The sequence below is a fragment of the Antechinus flavipes genome, chromosome 3, assembly GCF_016432865.1.
Source record: "Antechinus flavipes isolate AdamAnt ecotype Samford, QLD, Australia chromosome 3, AdamAnt_v2, whole genome shotgun sequence".
Taxonomy (NCBI): domain Eukaryota; kingdom Metazoa; phylum Chordata; class Mammalia; order Dasyuromorphia; family Dasyuridae; genus Antechinus; species Antechinus flavipes.
Window position 1 is genome coordinate 172,115,103 of NC_067400.1, and position 21,541 is coordinate 172,136,643.

The window sequence follows — 21,541 nt, forward strand, 5'->3', positions numbered from 1 at the left end:
CAAAAGAGAAAACAAGAAAAGATTTTTTTTATCCCTAACCTATAATTTATTTCCATTTATTTATTTTGGCAAGGCAACTGGGGTTAAGTGACTTGTCTAAGGTTACACAGCTAGGAAGTTTTAAGTCTCTGAGACCAAACTGAATTGAAAGTCCTTTATCCTGCACATGTAAATAAAATTAAATAAAAAGGAATCCTATAATACTATTCCATTTGAATAGCATTAAAGACATTAAGGCTTAATTGAATGACCATTCATATATCATCATTGGGATTCCGAGTGTAAGCTAAGCAAGATGGCAACTGAAGTCCCTTCCAACTCTTAAATTACATGATTTTGTGATTCTGTGACTGTAATATTTCATCTAACGTATAAAATATATTAAAAAACTAACCAATGTAATCCTATCCTAAATTAGGAATCTCCAACATTTTTGCAAGGAAGACCTACTTTTTTTTGTTTTGAAGTCCCAAGACTCCCTGATATAGGAGGAAAAAGGATGTGACAGTCAAGTAAGTACCAGAGCAATTTTTGTGAGTACTTAGGAGACTGAGGGGAGAGAAAAGGACGAGTGTGTGTGTGTGTGTGTGTGTGTGTGTGTGTGTGTAGGAAGGGAAGGAGTGACAGTGAATCTTTTGAATAGAGAGGAGTATTTGTTCACTGCCTGGGAATTTACGGTAAGCCTTAGAGAATAAGAATAAGATTAGATTTTTATTGTTGTTCAGACATTTTCAGTCACATCAGACTCTTCATGACCCCATTTGGGGTTTTCTTAGCAAAAATACTAAAATACTTGCCATTTCCTTATCTAGTCCATTTTACAGATAAGGAAACTGAGGCAAAGAAAATTAAGTGACTTGCCCAGGATCACTCAGCTAATAAGTATCTCGAGGTCAGATTTGAACTCAGGAAGATGAGTTTTCAGAACTCCAATACTGGTACTCACTCCACTGCACACCCAGGATTAGATGCCAAATTGGAAATGATAGCTGGTTTATACTTTGACCAGATAAGGCTTCAATCTAGACAATTATATAATAGAGCCTTCCCCTAGGCTCTTTCCTGAAATTTTATTTTTCCTGATCCTTTTGGATAACCCAGTATGAGTTAAGCAGTTCCAGAAAAAAAAAAAAAAAAAAACTCCCCACCTCAGTGAATTGAAAATTTATCCAATGACCCATTTTAGTATATTAATATTCTCTTGGTTCCTTGGGAAATACAATGCAACTCTCCTGGAAGTAAGTTTATTTTCAAAGAGAGGTTTATTCAACCTCTCAGAATCTAAGCTTTTAAAAACCTCCAACAGGTGCAGCTTTAGAGAACTCTTTTTACTGGTATGAATCAGTTACTAAATAAAATGGTGAACTCACCACAAAAGTCATAAAAGAAAAATGAGATAACAATGGCGTGAGTGTGCTGGGCAAGCAGGCCAGCAAGCATAGCAATCAAAATTAAGAGAGATCACCTTTCTAGCACCCGGAATACTGGGGAAATTACTTCATACTCAATACTAATGAAATGAATGGACCCTGGGTCACATGCTTGGGAAGTTTCATCTTATTCTTAGTGACCTCAGAGATTGTAAACTGAGCTTGATGAAGTCATTCCTACATCAGATAATGCTTCTGTCATTCATCAGCTACAGATAATTCAATTCTTTGACTGCAATACTGACAGATCAGACAGACAAAATGAGCAAATTTTTACTTTATATGAACAGTAGCATATAGGGTATATTAACTGTGGTTATTTAGCTCAGAAGGGCATCCAGTTGGCTCAATGGATAAAGGGTTGGGCCTGAAAGTCAGGAAAAAATCATCTTCCTGAGTTCAAGTCCTGGGCAAGTTAATTAATCCATTTGCCTCAATTTCTTATCTTTGTCTCAAAATCTATAAATTCTTATCTTATCTTAAAATAAGCTAGAGAAGAAAATGAAAAACCATTTATCTTGGTCAAGAAAACCTCAAATGGGGTTATGAAGAGTTAAACATGATGGAATAACAATCTAACTTCGAGAAGTTTAAGGAATGTCTATCTTTAAATCTTGAAAAAGAATTTCATACAAGAGAATGATGAGATTTGTTTTATTTGGCTTCAGAGAACTGAAGTAAGACTAATGGGTCAAAGTTACAGGGAGACAGATTTTAGTTCAATATATGAGAAAGCTCTTTGAACAATTAGAACTTTTCTAAAAAGGACTGGGCTACATTGGGAAATGATTTGTTACTGTAGGTATTCAAATAAACTAGGCTATGACTCATCAAGGATGATTTAGAGCATCTTCATTGTCAATAGGGGTGGGACTACCTGCCTTTGCTATTCCTTCTAAATCAAAAATTCTGAAACTACTATGTTCCAAGCACTGCAAAGTAGATTTAACAAGCTTGAATAGTAGATACTGCTATTATCCCTATTTTATAATTGGGGAAAGTGAGACAGAGATTAAATGACTTGTATCTAAAGTCAGAATTTGAACTCAGGTTTTTCTGACTCAAGGCCCAGCCCTCTATTGTAATACCTAATTGCTTCAAATTAATAGGACTATATCTCATTCTGTTTCCTCCTTTCCCTTAATTCTTTACAATTTTTACATAGAAGTCATATTAGAATAGTCATTCAAAGCTGACTTTGGGAAAGAAGTTTTAAAACCTGAGACTTATCTGTGAATATATCTATGGAAAAAGCTTCTTCCTGTTTTGCCTTGGTGATAAAGATGGGAAAGGGAGAGAAGAAAAGATTTATGATCTGATCAAATCTATAGATATAAACTCCTTACTTTTTTATTTTTAAAACCATTGGCTAATAGATATATCTTCTTCTACCCTTCTGGTTGAAGAGGGGAAAATTTAAGTCCAACGGTGATGTGATCACCCTGCTTTGCCCATTCTAGGGAAGATTTTGATTATAAAGACTAATTAATTATGCTGCCTACTTAGTTAAGAAGTGAATTATTTAAAATTTCATGAATTGTATGACAGTAATTAGTTTCATACCAGAGTTTGGGTTAATCAGGACTATATAGTGACATGGCTATTATAATCATCATATAACTGCCTAATCCTCTTAAAAATAATTTTCTTTGGCAAATTTAATTTTTTATAAGATATTTTTCTTTTTCAGCTCATCCCTTATTAACTGTAACCTGCCTATGAGCACCTTCAAATGATGAAGAGGACTACCTGTTTAAGGCCCCAACAATGACCAAGAAGGACTTATCCTGAACCCAATTGGTTCAGAGTGAATATAAATAACAATTGTTTCTGTTTTGGCCATAAACCCTGAAAGTCTTCCCCTTTCAGATTTTTTTTTAACCAGGTAAAAAAGGCCATTCCCTCCCTCATCTCTTACCTAATCTTAACCACTGATTGGGTGTTGCCTCAATGGAACTAAGACCTATTAATGATTTTAGATTTAAAAGGCCAGGATCTCCAACTGTATCCAGTCATCCTGATCTATATCTTGCCACTGGATCCAGATGGCTCCAAAAGATAAAGTAAAGCTGGTGACTTAGCACAGCTGTCTCTCACTTCAATCCAATTCACTTGCATGTCATGGCATCATCTCCCTGATGTCATGGTCCTCTTGGAGAATGAAGGACAAACAACAACAGACCCAGCTGTTAGGGTACTTGAATAGGCTGCTGAACCAGTCATCGCAAAATAAGTGAGTGTCAGGCTAATCATAGACCTTATATCATAGATGTTTAGGGCTAGAAGTTAGTTCTAATTCAAACTCCTCATTTTCTAGATGAGGAAACTGGAAACCTAGAGTTGCTCAAGATCACACAGCTGTCTTTGGGTACAATAAGGACATTTTTCAATGTCCAACCCACTGCATCTGATGAGTAAATGATTATATTTGCAAAAAGGCTTACTACAGACAGGCACTCTCCATTTCACAGATGGAAAAACTGAGAATAGCATTGTCCTGAGCTGTGTAGAAGTTGAAACACTCAACATCCCCTTGGAAGTCCCTAGGCATTGTGAACTGTAAGCCTGGATACATTTGCTGATCTAGTTTTTCAGTTATTTTAAGTAAGGACTTCACAAGCTAAATCATTAAGATCATGAAATAACCACCTAACAATCCTCAAAACTAATGTATTTTGATTGTCTTAACAAATTGATGAGCAGTGTTCTTCCTCCTTTCCCCCTTTTGGAGCATCCTCAGTTCCAGATAATGGCATGAGACGTTGTAGAGCTCTGAATGAGCATATTCCAAAAAAGGCATCACTGTGATACAACTATTCACCAAACATAATTATATATAACAGTATATTCAAAGTATTTCCAACTATAACTTAATATAAAAATTGTATTTCAGGTAGCATAATGTATTTATAATAATGGTTGGGGATCATAGAGAGGATTATGGGATAATATTAGAGCTATAAGCTATCCTAGAAGGAATCCAGTCTCAGTTTTACAGATGAGGCTTTTTTTTTTTTCAAATAGTTTCATGAGTTCAAATTTAAGGCACCCAGTGGATAGCCTGAACAGGCCTGCAGTCAAGAAGACTTGTCTTCCTGAACTCAAATCCTCCTTCAGATACCTACTAGCTGTATAATTCTAGTCAAATCCCTTAATCCTGTTTGCCTCAGTTTCCTCATTTGTAAAATGAGCTAGACAAAGAAATGGCAAAACATTTCAGTATCTTTGTCCAAAAAAATTGAAATGAGGTCACAAAAAGTTCAACACAACTAAAAGTGATTAAACAATAAAAATCCAAATCACATAATATTGGGTTATATTATAATGGATTTCTATTTAGATTTTTTTAAAAATAAAATTATAATTGAAATAAGACAGCATTATCACATAAACAATTTCATGTTTCACTCTACTAGGATGGAAGTGGATAAGTAAGTGGTATTTTTTATTGGTTCTGAGCTCCACTTTGCTTAGTAAGTGATTAATAAATACATTTGTTAAATTTAATTTAATTTCGATAGTACATGGGTCTCATGGTTTTAAGTGATATTGGAATTATTTCAGAATTATATTCTCCCTACCCTTCCCCTCTAATAGTTTTTGCCCCCTGAGAAGGTCAAAATGCTTTTAAATCAAGATTTACAGGACAGTAATAGCACATGAGGCCAGAACTATGATGTTCATTCAGGGCAGTTGAAGTTTTGCCAAGGTAATCTTACTCATGAAGTACTAGCATGATATATTTGCAGAAAGGTGGAATAAAGTCCCTGGACCAATATAAGGGGTGGAATTCTTATCTCTTCCAAATAGACCATCTGTGTTTAATGACTCTAACCTTCAGGAAGTTTTTCCTTTATTTTTGACCAGCACAGCAATCCCAACCCAATCCCCCAAACTCCTACACCATAAACTTATCTTTTCCCTCTTTCCCCCTCTCTTCTACTCTTTTGTCTTACCCTCTGCCCCAATCCTATGCCTATTATTCTATACTGTGCTCAGAACCTTGAAGATGCTCAAATAGGTATTTGTTCACTTACCAGCTTAATGGGGCTACAAAAATACGAGTCAGACACATATATAACATATGTCAAATTGTTTGCTTCTCAGTAGAGGAGCAGAGTTGTTTTAGAACTCAAAATTTTAAAAAAGAATGTCAAAATTATCTTGACATGTAAATGGGAAAAATAAAATATTAAAATATTTTTTAAAGCTACTGATGCCAAAAAGAATAAAAATTAATCCCAGTATGCTCAATCTTCTCCATGTATCATTTTAGTTCATATTTTTCCCTAAAGGCTTGATTTTTAGGAGTCTAACAAGAGCTTTACTTTTCATTCTTGTTCATCCCTTTCTCCATATTACAACCCATTCTATAGTCATTCACTTATTGACTCAGGACTAGGTAAAGATTTGTAAACTAACTTAAATCTGTTTGTGCTATTTCTTAGTAACTTTGCTATTTATTGAATCTGGCATATGTTCTTTTTGATATCTGTCTTGAAGACCTGGTTAGTGTTGTACTTCTGATTTGACCTGAGACTCAGTCTTCCTAGTAGTAAAATGGTAATAAAAATATTACAGAGTTGTTGTGAGAATATATTCTTATAAACCTTAAGGGGCTGCATAAATATGAGCAATTTTTATTATTTAATTAAATTCCAATAGAAAAGATTAAACAGTTTGTGAAATATCAAAGTCTCAGCCTCTGTATTTCTTTAATCCTTTTGTTCTTTTAACTATTTATAAGTATCTTTTTCAGAGAAGCAGCAGAAAAAGGATCAAAAAATCATAGGCTTAAAGCTGGAAGCAGAAGAGTGTGCTGGTAAATATTTAACAATCAGCTTTTGGGGGAAAATGTATGAAGGATACAATTTTCAGTTTAATTGGCATCATTAACATTTTCCCACCACTTTCTTCAAGCCTTTGGTGGTGGGGAAAAGGAAGGAGAAATTGTAAAGCAAAAAAAGAATATACTTTCCTCTCCTTTCTCCCATTATTCTTTATACTGAAGAGAGGTTATATTGGTTTTCTCTGACTTATACACTTTCTGAAGTAATTAATTAAAATGTTGGTGTCTATATTTTCTAATATCTATAAGTTGATGTGCAGATTTTCTGAATATCTTGATGAATGCTATGAATTGGTAAATAATTTATTTATTTTTATTTTTAGGAGTTTTTTTCGGATTTGTCTGTCTCACCAAAAGCTGTCTCTGGCCAGCCACCAGAAGTGGAGCAGCCATTCATAATATTGCTGTTGAATTGGGGATTGTCATCAAAACTTTGTCCTGCTCCATTTCTGACCTTGACCTACTAATGCTTTTCTCCTTAGATAGCTGGTGGTGACCCTGCTTTGGGGACTTAACTTTGGTGCTGGGCTTATTGTAGACACTGGATAGGCTTTGGACCTACTGTAGCTCAGAATTCTAGAGCTCAAGAAATCCATCAGTCTCACCCTCACAGGTAGAGGACCACAAGTATGTTCACTGCTGCCCCATAATTGAGAAATAATTTGTATATTCTGGTTGTTCTTTCCTTTCCACCAGACTCTGCTTACTTACAATAATGACTTAGAGTTCTAATTTTGTTCTGAATCACAAACTATGATAAACTTTGGGAAGATTTCACTTTTCTTTTTGTCTGTGAAGTATAATTTCATTTTAAATTTCTAAATAAGACTTATCAAATTTGTTTTTTTATAATTAAAATAAGTAACTGAATCCAAAATATGACATCTATACAAATTTCATCATCAAAAGTTTAGATCCCTGACACTCAGTAAGAAAGTAATGAGCTACAAACTCATCTTTCCCTGCTTTTAGGATTCACTAATAGAACTGGAGAACAGAAATAGGGGAATTATCTTTCAGAAGGTCACCACTAATCCACTCCCCATAATTACAATCTAAATATGAAGGAAACATATTTTCTAGAAATTAGCTTCTCAGATTGTCTTGATGATACCAAAATACCATCTCAAGATGCAAGGAGATAAAACACAGGTAAGTTTAAAGGAGAAAGATATGTGAGTGAGGAAGCCTTAGTGGTGGAACTGACTCTAAGCAAAAATAATAGGCAAGTAAAATCTCTTTCACAGGTTTTTTTCTACTTCAGCTATTCTTTTCATGAATACTTTTGCTCTCAGATGCTGCCAAAAAAGTTGAGGCTTTTTGTTTGTTTTTTGTTTTGTATAATGAAGTGAGGAGAAAAGATTAAAAAAAAAAAGCCTTTAAGGACTGGCTAATGATAGCATTTATTTCACTGTGATCAGAGGATCTTGCCCTGCTCACTTCTTGGAGTCAATCTTCTGCTCCATCTATGTATGAAGCAGAAACTGTCTTATTGTCCCAGTGGGAAATCTGAGAGGCATTCAAGGACCAAATGAATGACTGACTAATGAGAGTATTTATCCCACCATGACAGAAAAAATATCTCTGATCAGAGGATCTTGCTCTGCTCATTCCTTGGAGGCAACCATCTGCTCCATCTATGTATGAGGCAGAACCTGTTTTATTGTCCCAATGGAAAATCTGAGAAGCATTCAAGGTACACTTTTTGGACTTCAGCGAAGATTTTTTTTTTTTTTTTTTTTGCTGCTAGGTTCATTTGCTGATAAGCTAAAATATTCCACACTTACTTCCAGGCCCAGATCAACTGAGGAGTTTAATTCTTAGGAAATTTCTACTGGCACTTTTAAAAGTAAAACCTGTTACCTTAAATGTTCTATGAAACAGTAACAATTACAAAAAAATCTATCTCAAAGTCCAGGTTTTAAAAGCATCTATCTTTTAGTGTAAAGTCCCCAATTCTATATTTTCTAAGTTATTATTTTACAAACTTTAGATTTAAATTTTTTTGTTTGCTTATCTGATTTTTATTTGTTTTCTCCTTGTATCAAATCTTTCCAGTGACAGTTTCAGCACTTTTTAGTTTTGTCCTTAGTATACATTTCCAATATGACCCTTTTACCAGAAACTATCTATATTGGTAAAATCACAGACTTGGATGATTTAAAAAAAAGTCTGATAATAGACCTTTCCCCCTTTTATAAATGAGCAAAATTAGAAAACAGAAAGCAAAATAACTTCCTTAAAAATCAACAAAAGGCTGAGCCCTTATTTCTGGTACGAAATTATCTACTGTCACATCATTCATGACATTTTAAGTTGGAAAGACACCTAGACATAATCTAACTTAGTCTTTATAATTTTACAAATAAGGAAATTAAAGTACAATGAAACATTAAATGAGTTATCTGAGTTCAAACAACTTGTTGATGGCAAGGATAGAACTAGAACCTAGACCAGGCCTCTTTATTCTATATAAAACACTGATTTTTTTTTCAAATAATATTTTTTATCCTGAGGAAATCTGGCTATGAATGTCTTTTCTAATCTCTACAGTGATGTAACTGTCTTTTTTTTTTTTGCATCATTGTCTCATTGTGCTTGTTACATAGTAATAGGTGCTTAATTAACTGTGTATCTCTATCTCTGCCTGTCTGTGTCTCTCTTTGTGTCTCTCTGTCTCTGTTCCTGCCTTTCTGTCTCTGTCTCTGTTTTTGTCTCTGTCTCTGTCTCTATCTGCCTGCCTGCCTGTTTTAGGAATATCATAGGATCATGTCTAGAGCTGAAAGGTTCTATCTTCTCCTACTATTTAATTTTATAAATTAAGTGACTTGCCTAAATAATATGTATACCAAGCATCAGAAGCAAACTTTGAATCCATGTTCTTTTCCTCCAGTCCTGTGTATGTGATTCCTTATCACAATTTCTAAAAGCAGATATTTAGGATTAGACAAACCTCTTATGACTTCTCAAAGGAAAAAAAAAAAAACCAATTAGTATGAGGAGTCCATTAAGCACACAAACTTTCATAGATTTGGCAACACTTTCTAACTGCCAGACTTCACAAGTTCATTGCCTGACTGAACTCAAGGATGCAGCCAAATTCAAGGTCCCTTTTCTGAGAATTTAAAAAACCAATTAATTCTGGGGCTGCAACTTTAAGCATTCCCCTGAATAAGAGACTGTTGACAAATATGTAAACTTCTCGCAAATTGATGGTCTCTGAGAGGATTGCTGAGGGTTCATTAGTGGGCAGAGCACAGCTGTCAAGTAGTCTCATTGGCAGAGATTTTTAAATGAAACTTGGGAGATGTGAACTGCTTGCCACACAGTTTTAGTCCTTATTAGTTATATTTATTTATACCTAGCAGGATAGACCATCTTTTCAATTAGAAGGCAGTAGTTCACATTTGATTTCAGACACTTACTAGCTAGGTGATCACTTCACCCTGTTTGCCTCAATTTCCTCACCTATAAAATGAGCTGGAGAAGAAAAAACCCCAAATGGGATCATAGAGAGTTGGGAATAGCTGAAATGACTTAATAACAACAAAAATTCTTTTAAAAAAATTAGCTGGTTCAAAAATGAGAAAAATAAAGATCTATGTGTTAATTAGGAATGAAGACTGATCCTATGGTTTCACTGATTATAGGGATTTCTTAAAAGTAGAAACTCCCTCTCTATCAATGCAGGTGGATGCTTTCTTTGTAATTTATGGGCTTAGAGAGTTACCTGGCAAGAGGTAAAGTGACATATGCAATATGTGCCTTAGGTCTTCCTTCATTCATTGCTGCTTCTCTTGATCTAAATACTGCTCAGAAATGGAGAAGATAATCATTAATTAATTATTTAGACCAAGCCTTTTATCCACTGATTCTTAAGCTGGAATTCACAAACTTAAAAAAAAACAAAAAACAAAAAAAAAACTTTTCTGGATAGCAGTTTCAAGATAATTTGCTTCTTTTGTAATCTTGCATATTTTGTTTTATGCATTTAAATCCAGAGGCTTTATCAGACCGCCAGATTGGTCCATGACATTAAAAAAAAAAAAAAAGGTTAAGAACCTCAGCTATTGAGAATAAAGTCTATAGGGGAAAGAGTTTGAATGGCAGAAATGATTCTGAAGGGAAATATGTGAAGACATGGATACCTGCTCTCATCTAATGGACTTGTATCATGCTCAGCAACTTCACCTAGATGCTTTGAAGATTAATCAGTTACCATGTTCTAAAAACATTTTACCAGTACAGTACAAATAAAGAACAGGGTAATTAAAAGGATGGCCTAAGGCTTTCAGAGAAGACATACAGTTTAGTATGACACATGAACTGATTAAAGCCCTCTGTGTTTACTTTGAAAAATGAGCCTCAGAAGTCTAATGTTTTATAGAGAACATTATGTGTTCAGAGGCTCTGTAAGTTCTTATCCTATATTAGTGGTAGATACATGATCCTTCTTTTATAGACAAGAGCAGAAATCATCTCAAGAGTAGCAAATTATTTTAGAAGGATGACTTTAAAAGTTGCAACACTACTTCATTCAGCAATTTTAGAATATTGATAGACTAAGAAAACTTTTCATGGCTATGCCTGCAAAGTGCTTTTCTAATCTTCCATGAATCATTTTATTCCATCTCTGAAAGAGGTCATTATAAGAGTCTATTTTGACCAACAGAGAAATTGAAGCATGAAAAAATTTCCAATCAGAGTCACTGAATAGCAATTTTTGCACTCAAGTCACAAAATACATAATCAAATTTACTTTTTAAAATAAAGTCAATTGAGTATCAAGGGTGTGTATGTGTTGAGGGGTGAGGGAAGGAAGAACACTAGAACATCATCTCAATGAGTGGGACACAAGCAGAGCTGAGACCAAGTGGGAATTTACACTGGGGGAGAAAGGATATTGTGTAGAAGCTTCTTATTTTAATTAATTTCTCTTTATAAGTAATTGCTAGCATGTATATAACCTATATCAGATTGTTTACCATTTCAGGAATAGAGGAGGGGAAAAAGGAGGGAGGGAAAGAATTTGGAACTCAATTAAAAAAAAAGACAAATATTAAAAATGTAATGGGGAAAATTTTAATATTATTTCAAAAATACCACAGTGCTAAGATCAGGTATTTCTAGATTGCTATAAGGGCTTTTGATGTTCTCTAAATTTTACTATTTTAAGAAAAAGTATTGCTTATATCACCCTATCACTCATTGTGGCACTCTTTCTAGTCAATAAACATGTCTCTAACACAATAGCACAAGTAAAAATGAGTTTCTATTTCCCAACTTGTAGCTTGTCATCAATCTGGACAGAAATCTCAAAGTCCTCTATCATGAATAGTCAATACTTTTGACTGGTTATATTATATCATTCTTAAAGGATAATTTTGCCCATCCTCCAAGAGGCTATTCAATCTCAAGGCAGTCTGTTAAAAAAAAAAAAAACAACTTTTTTTTCTACTTTGATCAAATCTAAATAAGTGGAAAAATGCAGACAAGAAGCAGCAACAGCAACAGGGCATAGTGGCAGCTGCACTTCTGATTTTAAAGACTTTGCCACCATGATATAGCTATTCTCTCAATCTGTAACTTCACTCAGTGCCTGGGGTCTTTTCACCTGTAACATTTCTCTGCCATACCGACCGACCCCCTTCTTCCACTGGTAAGTTTCTTTTGGGGATAGACCCAGGCCCTGCTTTTTCCCTATTCCCTTTTATGTGTTGTCTTTACTCATTGGAATGAAACTTCCTGTTTTTCTAATTTCTTATGTTGATATTCCCACTGCTCAACATAGTCCTCAACATAGAGTAAGGACTCAATAAATACTCAGTGCCTTTCCTTGCCTGCTTCACCTGTTGTTCTGAGCTTCTAGAAAGAGCTCTGCTATTAGGCCCTCATGAATATAATTAGCAAAAAAATTTATTCTAAGTTTTAAGATCATATATCCTATATTCATTAATTTTCCTGTTATGTGCTAGATATGAACTTAATTCCTTTAGTTTTGATTGCAAAGAACACATCAGTGTTTGTAAATGAGAATATTTACAATTCTTGTACTATGTAAAATGTTTCCATATATTCAATAAGTATATATTGAAAATCTATTGCATGGATAGCATTGTGCTTTTCCTAGTTTTAATGGACATATTTCAGGATTTTAATTTCAGCTTTTTTTTTGAAGCTAGAAATTTATGTTCAAAGTTAATTTAGTTCATGTGTGTAGAAAACTTCCAGTGTGGAAATTCTCTCCACAAATGCAGATGGACAGCTAATTAATAATTTGTAATCTTAGTGAGCTACCTCTGTCTCTATGAGGCAAGTTATTTGTCAATGGTCATCCAGCTAATAGGTATCTGAAGTAGAGGGGTCAAATGCTTGTCTTTCTGACTCCAAGAACAATAGTCCCCTGTCCACTAAATCTAGCTGCTGCATCTCAGGTTTGATGATTTTAGCCTTAATGTAGATAAGAAAACCTGGACTTTCTCTTGTATTCTTTTCATCTGTTAAAGTCTTATCCATTCTTTAAAGACTACTTCAAAGGTGACCCTTTCTAATAAAGACTTTTCTTATTTTTCATCAGGTAATAGTTATCTTTTCTTTCTCCATTCTCATATACCACTTTGTTTGCATTCCTTTAATGCATTTATTATCAGTATTATATGTACTAAAATTATTTGCACATGGCTTATCACTCTCCTAAACTGTAAATTTCTATGAGAAGCAGGAGCCAAGTATTATCCAAATTGCATTTCCCCTAGTACCCAACACAATGTTTTGTACGTATGAGGTGCTTAACAACTACTTGCTAGTTTGAACTAAATAGAAACTATTTCCAAAAAAAATTGTATATAATTTATATTAAAAATTTCCCAAGGAAATTAACGAATTTGCTATCTGATATCCAAATTCTCCATACAATATCATAATACAAAAACTATCAAAATACAGACACTATGCCAATACAACAAAAGGGATTTCAAAATTTTGCTTCCAAGGGAATATTTGTATAGAGAAGTATGGGAGATAGCAAAGATAGCAGGGTAGCACTGGCATATAGGAGAATTGGAAGGAGGTTTTTCACATGAGTGACACCATTGGTTCTTTCTAGAACTCAAATCCTCTCATGATAGTTTCATAAAATCCCCCCATCTATATCCACCTTGTCAATTGCCACAGTTAATTGTTTCCTATCATCCAGCTTAAGGCTTCATATCCTCATTTTCTATTCCAGTTAAACTCTAGAGTGAAAGGAGAGACCAGTTACCTAAAATTCTACCTTTGTTTTATAATGACAAACCATATGGTCTTAGGTCTCTCCCTGAATCTCTTTTTTTCTCAGCTGTAAGAAATCACAAGACACAGAGCATTCAGGTGTGATGAATTTTTTCACCACTAGTTTTACCACTTGGACATTCTTATGTCATTTGTTATTATGCCACCATTTTGGTAGGGGAATAGTTAGAGAAATTAGCACATAAAACCAAAAACAGAAATTTCATAATTTTTGAAAGAATTTTCTTGAGACAGGTAGGTGATAGAGCACTGGGCTTGGAGTAAGGAAGATCTGAGTTCAAATATGGCCTAAATACACACTAACTATATAAACTTAGGCAAGATACTTAGTCTCTCTCTCTCTCTGCCTCAATTTCCTCACTTGTAAAATGAAGATAATAATAATACTTCCTTCTTAGGGTTCTATGTAATCAACACATATTAGATACTTTAAAAATACTACATATTAGTATTATTATCAGGCTAATGATCTGGATAATTACTAATATTTTAGAACATTATATAATGATATTGGTCTTGCTTTTTCAAATACCCTTTATGCTGTTTGTTCTAGTTCTGCATCAGGATCAGAAATGAGAAGGCCTTTAGAAATCGTTCCATGCAGTCATTCTCAAAGTGTGGCCTGGGAACCCCTTTCAGAGGGTCCATGAAGTCAAAACTATTTTCACAATAATACCAAGTAGTATTCATTTTGAATGTGATAAATGTTGGTAAGTATAACCCAAATAAGAAAAAGGAATCCTGAGACCAAAAAGTTTGAGAACCACTGATCCCATCATTTTATAGGGAATATTGAAGTCAAAGGAAGGGAAGTAGCTCGTCCAATATCACAAAAGCAGTGAATAGAAGAGCTGGGACTCCTTCAACTCCAAAACCAATGCCGTACCCATATTATTATAGAAAATTGTAATAGAAGTATTTTTCACATTTAGTTTATAATTAGTGAATTTTTCTGACCCACATGAATTATCAGTTCAAGATTCAAAGACTTCAGCAGGAACAATTTCCTAAAATTGAAACCCAATTTCTAATGGTCAATTAAATTTAACTGATCTCCATTTGCTCAAGGCTCCTCTTAGCATCATATAATTTTACAAATAAAAACTCTATTTAGCACCAGATGGTCAAATATATATATATATTTTTTTTCCAAATCCTGAAAAAAATTATTTATAAATCTGTAATGTGTTAATGTGTTTCTTTTTTTTTTCTCTTTCTTTCTTTCCTTTTTCCTTTTTTTTTCTTTTTGACCTATATTTTTGATTTCATACAGTAAGGAACTTTCTTTGCCAATATAGAATGGCATCCTTTACAAAAATTTATAATTATTACATATAATTTCATTAATATTTGGAACTCCCAGGATAGAAGCTTCTTCCATGGTAGGCATAACAAAACATACCCAAATAAATCTGGGTTTTTTAGTCTCAAGAGCTACTTGAGACACTTCTACCAGTGGTCACAGAGCCAATATATGTAAGATCTGAGGTCTTTTCTATTCTGGGCCAGCTCTCTATTCACTGTTACTTCTTGCACATTTCTATTTAATCCAACTAAATTACATATCTCCTAAGTTTTTACTCAAAATAAATGCAGTATGTTATGATAGTTTCTCTTTTCTCATTATCTATAATATTAAGGCTTTCCCCAAAAAAATTCTCTTGACTTAGAAAGCTATGCCATCATTTGGGAATGTTACCTCCAATAATTTAAAAACATAAAATGCAAAACCCCTTAGATTCTTGGTTTGAAGACTTTGGTAAACATTATCTTTTCTTTGAAAAAAGGGAAAAGAATATAACCCACAAATTCCTGTTCCCATTCTGCAAGCCATTTTTGGCTTTCCACTTGAAATTCACCTCAAAAGCTCTGGTTACTCATACATGATGAAGTAAGAAATTTGGGAGATAAAGAAAAAGAAGCAAGTTTGAATTAAGTCAAGCAGTGATTCATAACTTAGGGTCTATAAAGTTATTTTAAAATATTTTTATAACTGTACTTAAAGGCAGTTTTCTTTCATAACTCTATATAAGTTTGTGTATTTAAAAACATTTTGAAAAAAGGCCTATACACTTAGTAGCCTGCCAAAAGGGTTCATAATTGGTTGAGTTCCTGATTTAAAATAGCATTGATTTCTTGAACTCAAATGTCAGGATGTTTAGCTAGTTGCATCTTTTGACTCCCATATTTCCAAAGGTGATTTTGATTCCCCATATCCTAATTGATGAACATCTCTCTTAATCTACTGATACAAAACCAAGCCCAAAGAGGAAAAAATATGAGCAAAGGGCATTTCTTCTTCCAAGAAAACAATCTATCTAGCATAGGTGCATGATTGCCTTATGATATTAGACTGGAAGCCATTTGAAAGAGGGAATCATGCTAAGAGTACCTTGGATGATTAGTGAATGGATTAACCAGCACATTCTGCCCCTGCCATATATTAATTAGCTGGAGAGGTGCTGGCAGTCTGATTGCTGTACACAGATCACAGCTTTTAAGTTTCCATTCTATGGCATGTCCTCTGGACCATATTCTGTGCGGCAAGTTCTTTCATACATACACAGAGTACATAAAAAGGAACAAAAAAGAAACTAGCCAAGCTGCAAACAGGAAATGGTGGCAAAGCGTATGTAGCGTTAAACACAAAACTGTCTTTTGCTTGTTTTATTCACACCAGATGCTACTTTTTTTTTTTTCTTTTTAGATTGTCCAGAGTACAGTTATTTTTAGCAAGGGAGCAACTGCTTTCTTTTTTGGGTCTCTCAGAAAGAGAAATCTCAGTCACGGGGAAGCCATCACTTCCGGATCAGTGAGCCTGAATGGGGAAAAGCTGCAGAAGACCTCAACTGCAGATTCTCATGCTGACCTCATCCCACGTGACAAAACCAGACCAAGGAAAGAGAAAATGATGTTTGTGAGCAACACAAGAGTCATTTATTTCCTAGTTTGTTTAGGAAGTTGCTTTCAAAAGAGTTTGTTCTAGAAGATCTAGTGTGATTAAAAACACATGCTAAAAATGCTAAACACAGTGTCATTTGGCTGCATGTTGAGTGCACAAAATTATGGAATATTCCCCCATAATAGAAACATCTCCACCAATAATACAAATGTATCATCACACCAAGAAGGGATTGATGTTTTATCAATAAATTTTTGGAAAGCATTCAATTTGTTTGGGTGAAATTCATAAAAATACAAATCTAAATGAGAGAAACCAGATCTAAATGAGTGGTGGAAGGAATTTACAATCTATAGGAGACATTTCTGAGGATAGCCATTGACGTTAGCTTTGTTGAAATAACATAGCAGAGAGCATTAGTTTTGCAATACAAATGAAAATACACAGTTGTCCAGGAGATGATTGGTTTCTTTGGAGATTCAAGTAGGGCAAATTATGTGTAATTGCCACAATAAAATGGGTTTGGATCAGCTAATTTAAAAGAAGGATATTCTCACAGGACAAAAATGTATTTCATCCAGCAATTAGGATGTTGGAAAATCCTTGAAATCAGGCTGTGGAGTGTTGCTTGCCTGTAGCCAATTATGCACGGATCTCTTTGCTAGCTGAAAACTGCACACGTACATTACTACATAAATAAAAGCTCATTTAGCCTGCATTGTGAAAACTAAGGGGTTACCCATAGGACTTGGAAAAAGTCTCTATAGAAAGGGAAAGTGGCAGAAACTGCTTTACTTTTCTTCTGTGGATATGCGGTAAAGTGCTTCTCCCAAATTCTCAAGCTTCTCTTTGTGTTCGAGGTCCTGGTACAAGCCTTTGGGAATATTGTCCAGGCCATAGAGCAAGCCATATAAACATCCAGCAATAGATCCAGTAGCTGCGCTTTCACCTGAAATAGGAAACAGCAGAGTGCTTAGCTTTAGAGAATCCTAAAGCTAGATGAGAAATAAGAATTCAATGGTTTCTTACCCTGCTCCTCCCATTTTTTACAAATAAGGAAACATATCTGTCAATCAGTTATTCAACAAATCTTTAGTAAGCACTTCTTATGTGTTACTGTGCTAGGTAAAGAGACTATGTAGACTATATAGAAAGAATATACAGACTAAAATGAGAAAATCTCTGCCCTCAGGGAAAACCAAATGGACATAAATAGGCATAAACAATTTAAATATATATACATTTTGAGGGTAGGTATTAGCCACTGCAGCATAGCTAAGTGGCTCAGTGGTTAGAGTATTGGAATCAGGAAGACCAGAATTCAAATCTAACCTCATACATTTATTAGCTATGTGATTCTAGCCAAGTCACTTTAACTTTTATTTGCCTTAATTCATTGGAGAAGGAAATGGCAAGCCACTCCAGTTATCTTTACTGAGAAAACCCCAAGAAGAGTATAATCCCTGAGGTCATGAAACAACAATTTCTGAACAAGTTAGCCACCGGGGATATCAGGAAAGATTAACTTGCGTGGGAAAGACTTCCCTGCTTAAAAGCATTTGATATGGACTCCCCTTAGCTTGGTAGATTACCGAGCAGAAATACAACATAGGCTAGTCCCTTTCCAAGACTGTGAAGGAGCAGTCTTTAATCACCCTTTTTTTAGTCTTGCCCTCTCTTCAGATTCTCAGTGCCTTCACCTCATCAATTCCTACTCCCCATATAGGATCTATTAGCAATCTTTGACATTTAGTGTATCTTTAAGGCAGTTCATTTCTTCTTTCAGGGAAATTTCCATTTATATTTTGATCTTTAACTGTGGAGTGTCTTGTTAAAGTAATCATTGTGAGTGAGTTGGGTCCTGTTACAGCAAGTGTGTGATGGTATACCAACACATTTGCCTGAGAGTAATGTTAGAGGTGTGGGAGTTAAACCAGTGATTGTGTTGTGTTTCCCTTTTGGGAATAAACTATTCTTTCAAGCTCTCCAAGCTTCTTTGGATTCTGTCCGGTAATTTTTGCCATATTTGGGAACATGCCAAATTTAGCCTCCTACTCCCATATCTCTTTTCTCTTTTCATCTCTCTTTTGACTGCTGTCAACACCTCTTAGTGATCATCTCCCTTTGAACCATTGCAGACTCCTGTTCTTCAGCTAAATTTCTCTCTCGGATAACTAGGGAGACATATCTGCTGAGAGTGCTTAGCCTTAGAGAATTCCAAAGCTATATGGGAAATTAGAGCTCATTGATTTCTACCCCTCCCTCCTCATTTTTTATAGATAAGAAAACAGATCTCTCAATCAGTTATTCAAGAAACATATATTAAGCACTTTTTATGTGAGTCACTGGTGGAGAGAGATTATTCATCTTTTTTATTTCTATAAAAATATCCTCAATCACAAAGTCTTTTATCACCTTAGCTTCTTCTCTTTCAGTTTTCTTCCTTTTTTAAAAAACAATTTCCATTTAATATTTTATTCTTCATAATGTCACATGTAAAATAATTTTTATAATTGCTTTTAAAACTTTGAGTTCCAAATTCTCTCCCTTCTGCCCTCTCTACTCCCAAGCCCATTGAGAAAACACATGTGAAGTCATGCAAAACATTTCTATAAAAGTCATATTGTATCTTTCAATTTTTCTCTCACTTTAACAAGGGAGAAGAGGATGGTATAAGGCTGCATAAGAAAAAATGTTTACCACTAGTGTCTCTGAATGTTTCCAGGCAGTAATAACAAAGAAAAAATAAGGAAATACAGTTGGCTTCATCTCCCTGAGATTAAATCTAGCCTCAGACATCTACTAACTGGGTGGCCCTGAGCAAGTCACTTAGCCCTATTTATTTCAGTCTCTCATCTGTAAAAGGAGAAGGAAATAGCAAACCACTCCAATATCTTTGCCAAGAAAACCTCAAAATGAGGTCATGGAGCTTTGGAAACAACTGAAATAACTCAATAACAAATAATAATAATATATTCAGTTAATAAAATATTATCTGAATAATTTATACTATAACATCAATATTGTAACAATGAAGAATTTTGAGGACTTTTATAAACTGATAATGAAATGAGTAGATGTAGGAAGGAGGAGGCTTTATTTAGCATTTTCTATTCAGGTACAGTGCTGAGAACTTTTAGAAATATTCTTATTTAATGCTCACAATAGTCTTGGGAGTTCAGTGCTATTATTATGATTAGTAAGTGTTTAAAAGTGAATTTGAACTCCTCAACTCCAGACCTAATTCTCTGTTTACTCCACCTATCTGCTAACAGCATTGTAAAAAAATAAAAACTTTGAAAGCTGTAAAAACTATGAGCAACACAATGATTATTCATGATTCTAAAGAACCACCAATGAGAAATGTTGTTCTTTAAACAGCGACAATGGATTAAGGTTGCAAAATAAAACTAATTTTCTCTCTCTCTCTCTCTCTTTCTCGTCTCTGTTTCTATCACTGTCTCTCCCTTTTTCTTTCTTTGTCTTCTTCCTTCTCTCTCTCCACATACACCCACACAAAGCACACACAGAGACACATACACACATTGTTGGTCTTTCATTCTCAAAATGAACCAATGACAGGATGAGGATATTGTCTTGACTTATGTGTGAATAAGTGTGTGTATAACGTAATATACAGCTATTCAAGAAACTTGTTTTGCTTGACTATGCATACTTGTTACAAGAAATTAATTTTACTTTTTTCCCAACAAAATGAGAGATGGATGGAGAAGTTAGATGTCTCTTAATTAAAAAAGAGAGATATGAATGCTACAAATGTGAAATGTTACATGAACTATCACATGACTTTACCATATTATTAGCTTTAATTAAACTTTTATTTTACTACAAGAGACTTCTTAGGAGGTGAGAATAATCTTTAAGTGTTTGTAATATTTAAAAAAATCACATCAATAAATTTTTTAAAAGTTATATAAGTATATATGCATGTATATGTGTATGTTGAATATATACATATACATATATGTGTACATATATGTACACATGTGGGAATATACATGTGTGTGTATATGTGTGAGTAGATATTCCTGCTAGAGGAAGATATTGGGAAGAGGAACTGGCCATCCTGAAGCTCAGAATCATAAATCATAGAATGTCATAAGGCACCAAAACCCCCAAATGTAAAGAGGGAGAGAAACTGACCTCCATGAAACATAGCCCGGTTACAGAGCTCTGTCCAATTGTCACCTGCTCCCAGAAGAGCATCATATGCAATCATTGGAGCATCGTGGCCCCTTCTTCCCCCTCGACCTTCTGAACTCCATTTTCTGTAAGTCTGATAAAATGACCAAGATCAGTTATTTGAGCTTTCGAAAATCATTGAAAAGGTTTAACAGTTTTGTTCTAGGTTGTTGTTAGCTAAGGAAAAATAGACTGGTAAAAGCAAAGTTGATGATGACATCACCTTTTAATAAATAATAAAATGGATTTGATTTCATTGTGGCATTCATAAAATTCCATCACAGCAGTGACATCTTATCTCCTAAACCAGGTTATGATTTTAATAGAAAAAAGAACTGGACTAGTATTTTCACTAATAATAAGAGCTTCAGAGCAAGGAAATTCCCTCTATCTATGCAAGTTGAAATCTTCTCTATAATCCAGGGAGCCCAGAGCACTGAAGTGACTTTCCTAGGGTCACAAAGCCAATAAGAACTTAGATGGAAGTCATCCTGGCTTTGGAGTCAATTCTCTGTCCTCTATACCACAATGCCATATTGCCTTTCACATTAATAACCATTCCTAACTTGATACTTTATTCCAAAGAATTCTTAATTCTCCCCCAACTTAGGTACACAATCTTTTTACCTCATAATATCCCTTATGTAATATAAAGAAGTGATACCCTTAAAGTACAGATGGAAGCAGGGGCAGAGCTATTTAGGGAGTGTTTGCAATTTGGGCAAGTACCAATAATTGTTTCTTGGGAAAAGTAGTAGGAAACAAGACCTCAGTTAAGAGGTAGTTAGTAGTGGTTAGGGCATACTAGGAAGAGAGCTCACCCCCAGTCCATGATCTAGTAGCTTCCTATTTGATCTAATTATTTTT

General features: G+C 34.5%; 1 protein-coding gene and 1 long non-coding RNA gene across 4 annotated transcripts in view; one reads left to right on the plus strand and one right to left on the minus strand.

Moving 5' to 3' along the window:
• Window positions 1-21,541, minus strand: part of ADPRHL1 (ADP-ribosylhydrolase like 1) — a 69,683-nt gene that overhangs the window by 4,817 nt on the left and 43,325 nt on the right. Inside the window, exons 6-7 of one of the 2 annotated variants that reach the window (XM_051984240.1) lie at window positions 20,636-20,768; window positions 17,267-17,420 (exon numbers count right to left, since the gene is read on the minus strand). In XM_051984240.1, coding sequence (XP_051840200.1) covers window positions 17,267-17,420; window positions 20,636-20,768 — 287 coding nt within the window. Of the gene's footprint in view, window positions 1-16,483; window positions 17,421-20,635; window positions 20,769-21,541 lie in introns of those variants that run through there. The other variant, XM_051984241.1, reaches the window with a different exon arrangement.
• On the plus strand, window positions 5-16,375 carry LOC127553494 (uncharacterized). Of its 2 annotated transcripts, none has more exons than XR_007951757.1 (4): window positions 5-512; window positions 3,121-3,315; window positions 6,190-14,279; window positions 16,277-16,375. It is a non-coding gene; the product is annotated as an uncharacterized LOC127553494 (long non-coding RNA). The 2 variants fall into 2 exon arrangements; XR_007951756.1 differs by lacking the exon at window positions 16,277-16,375 and having other exon boundaries at window positions 6,190-6,252; window positions 6,603-7,156.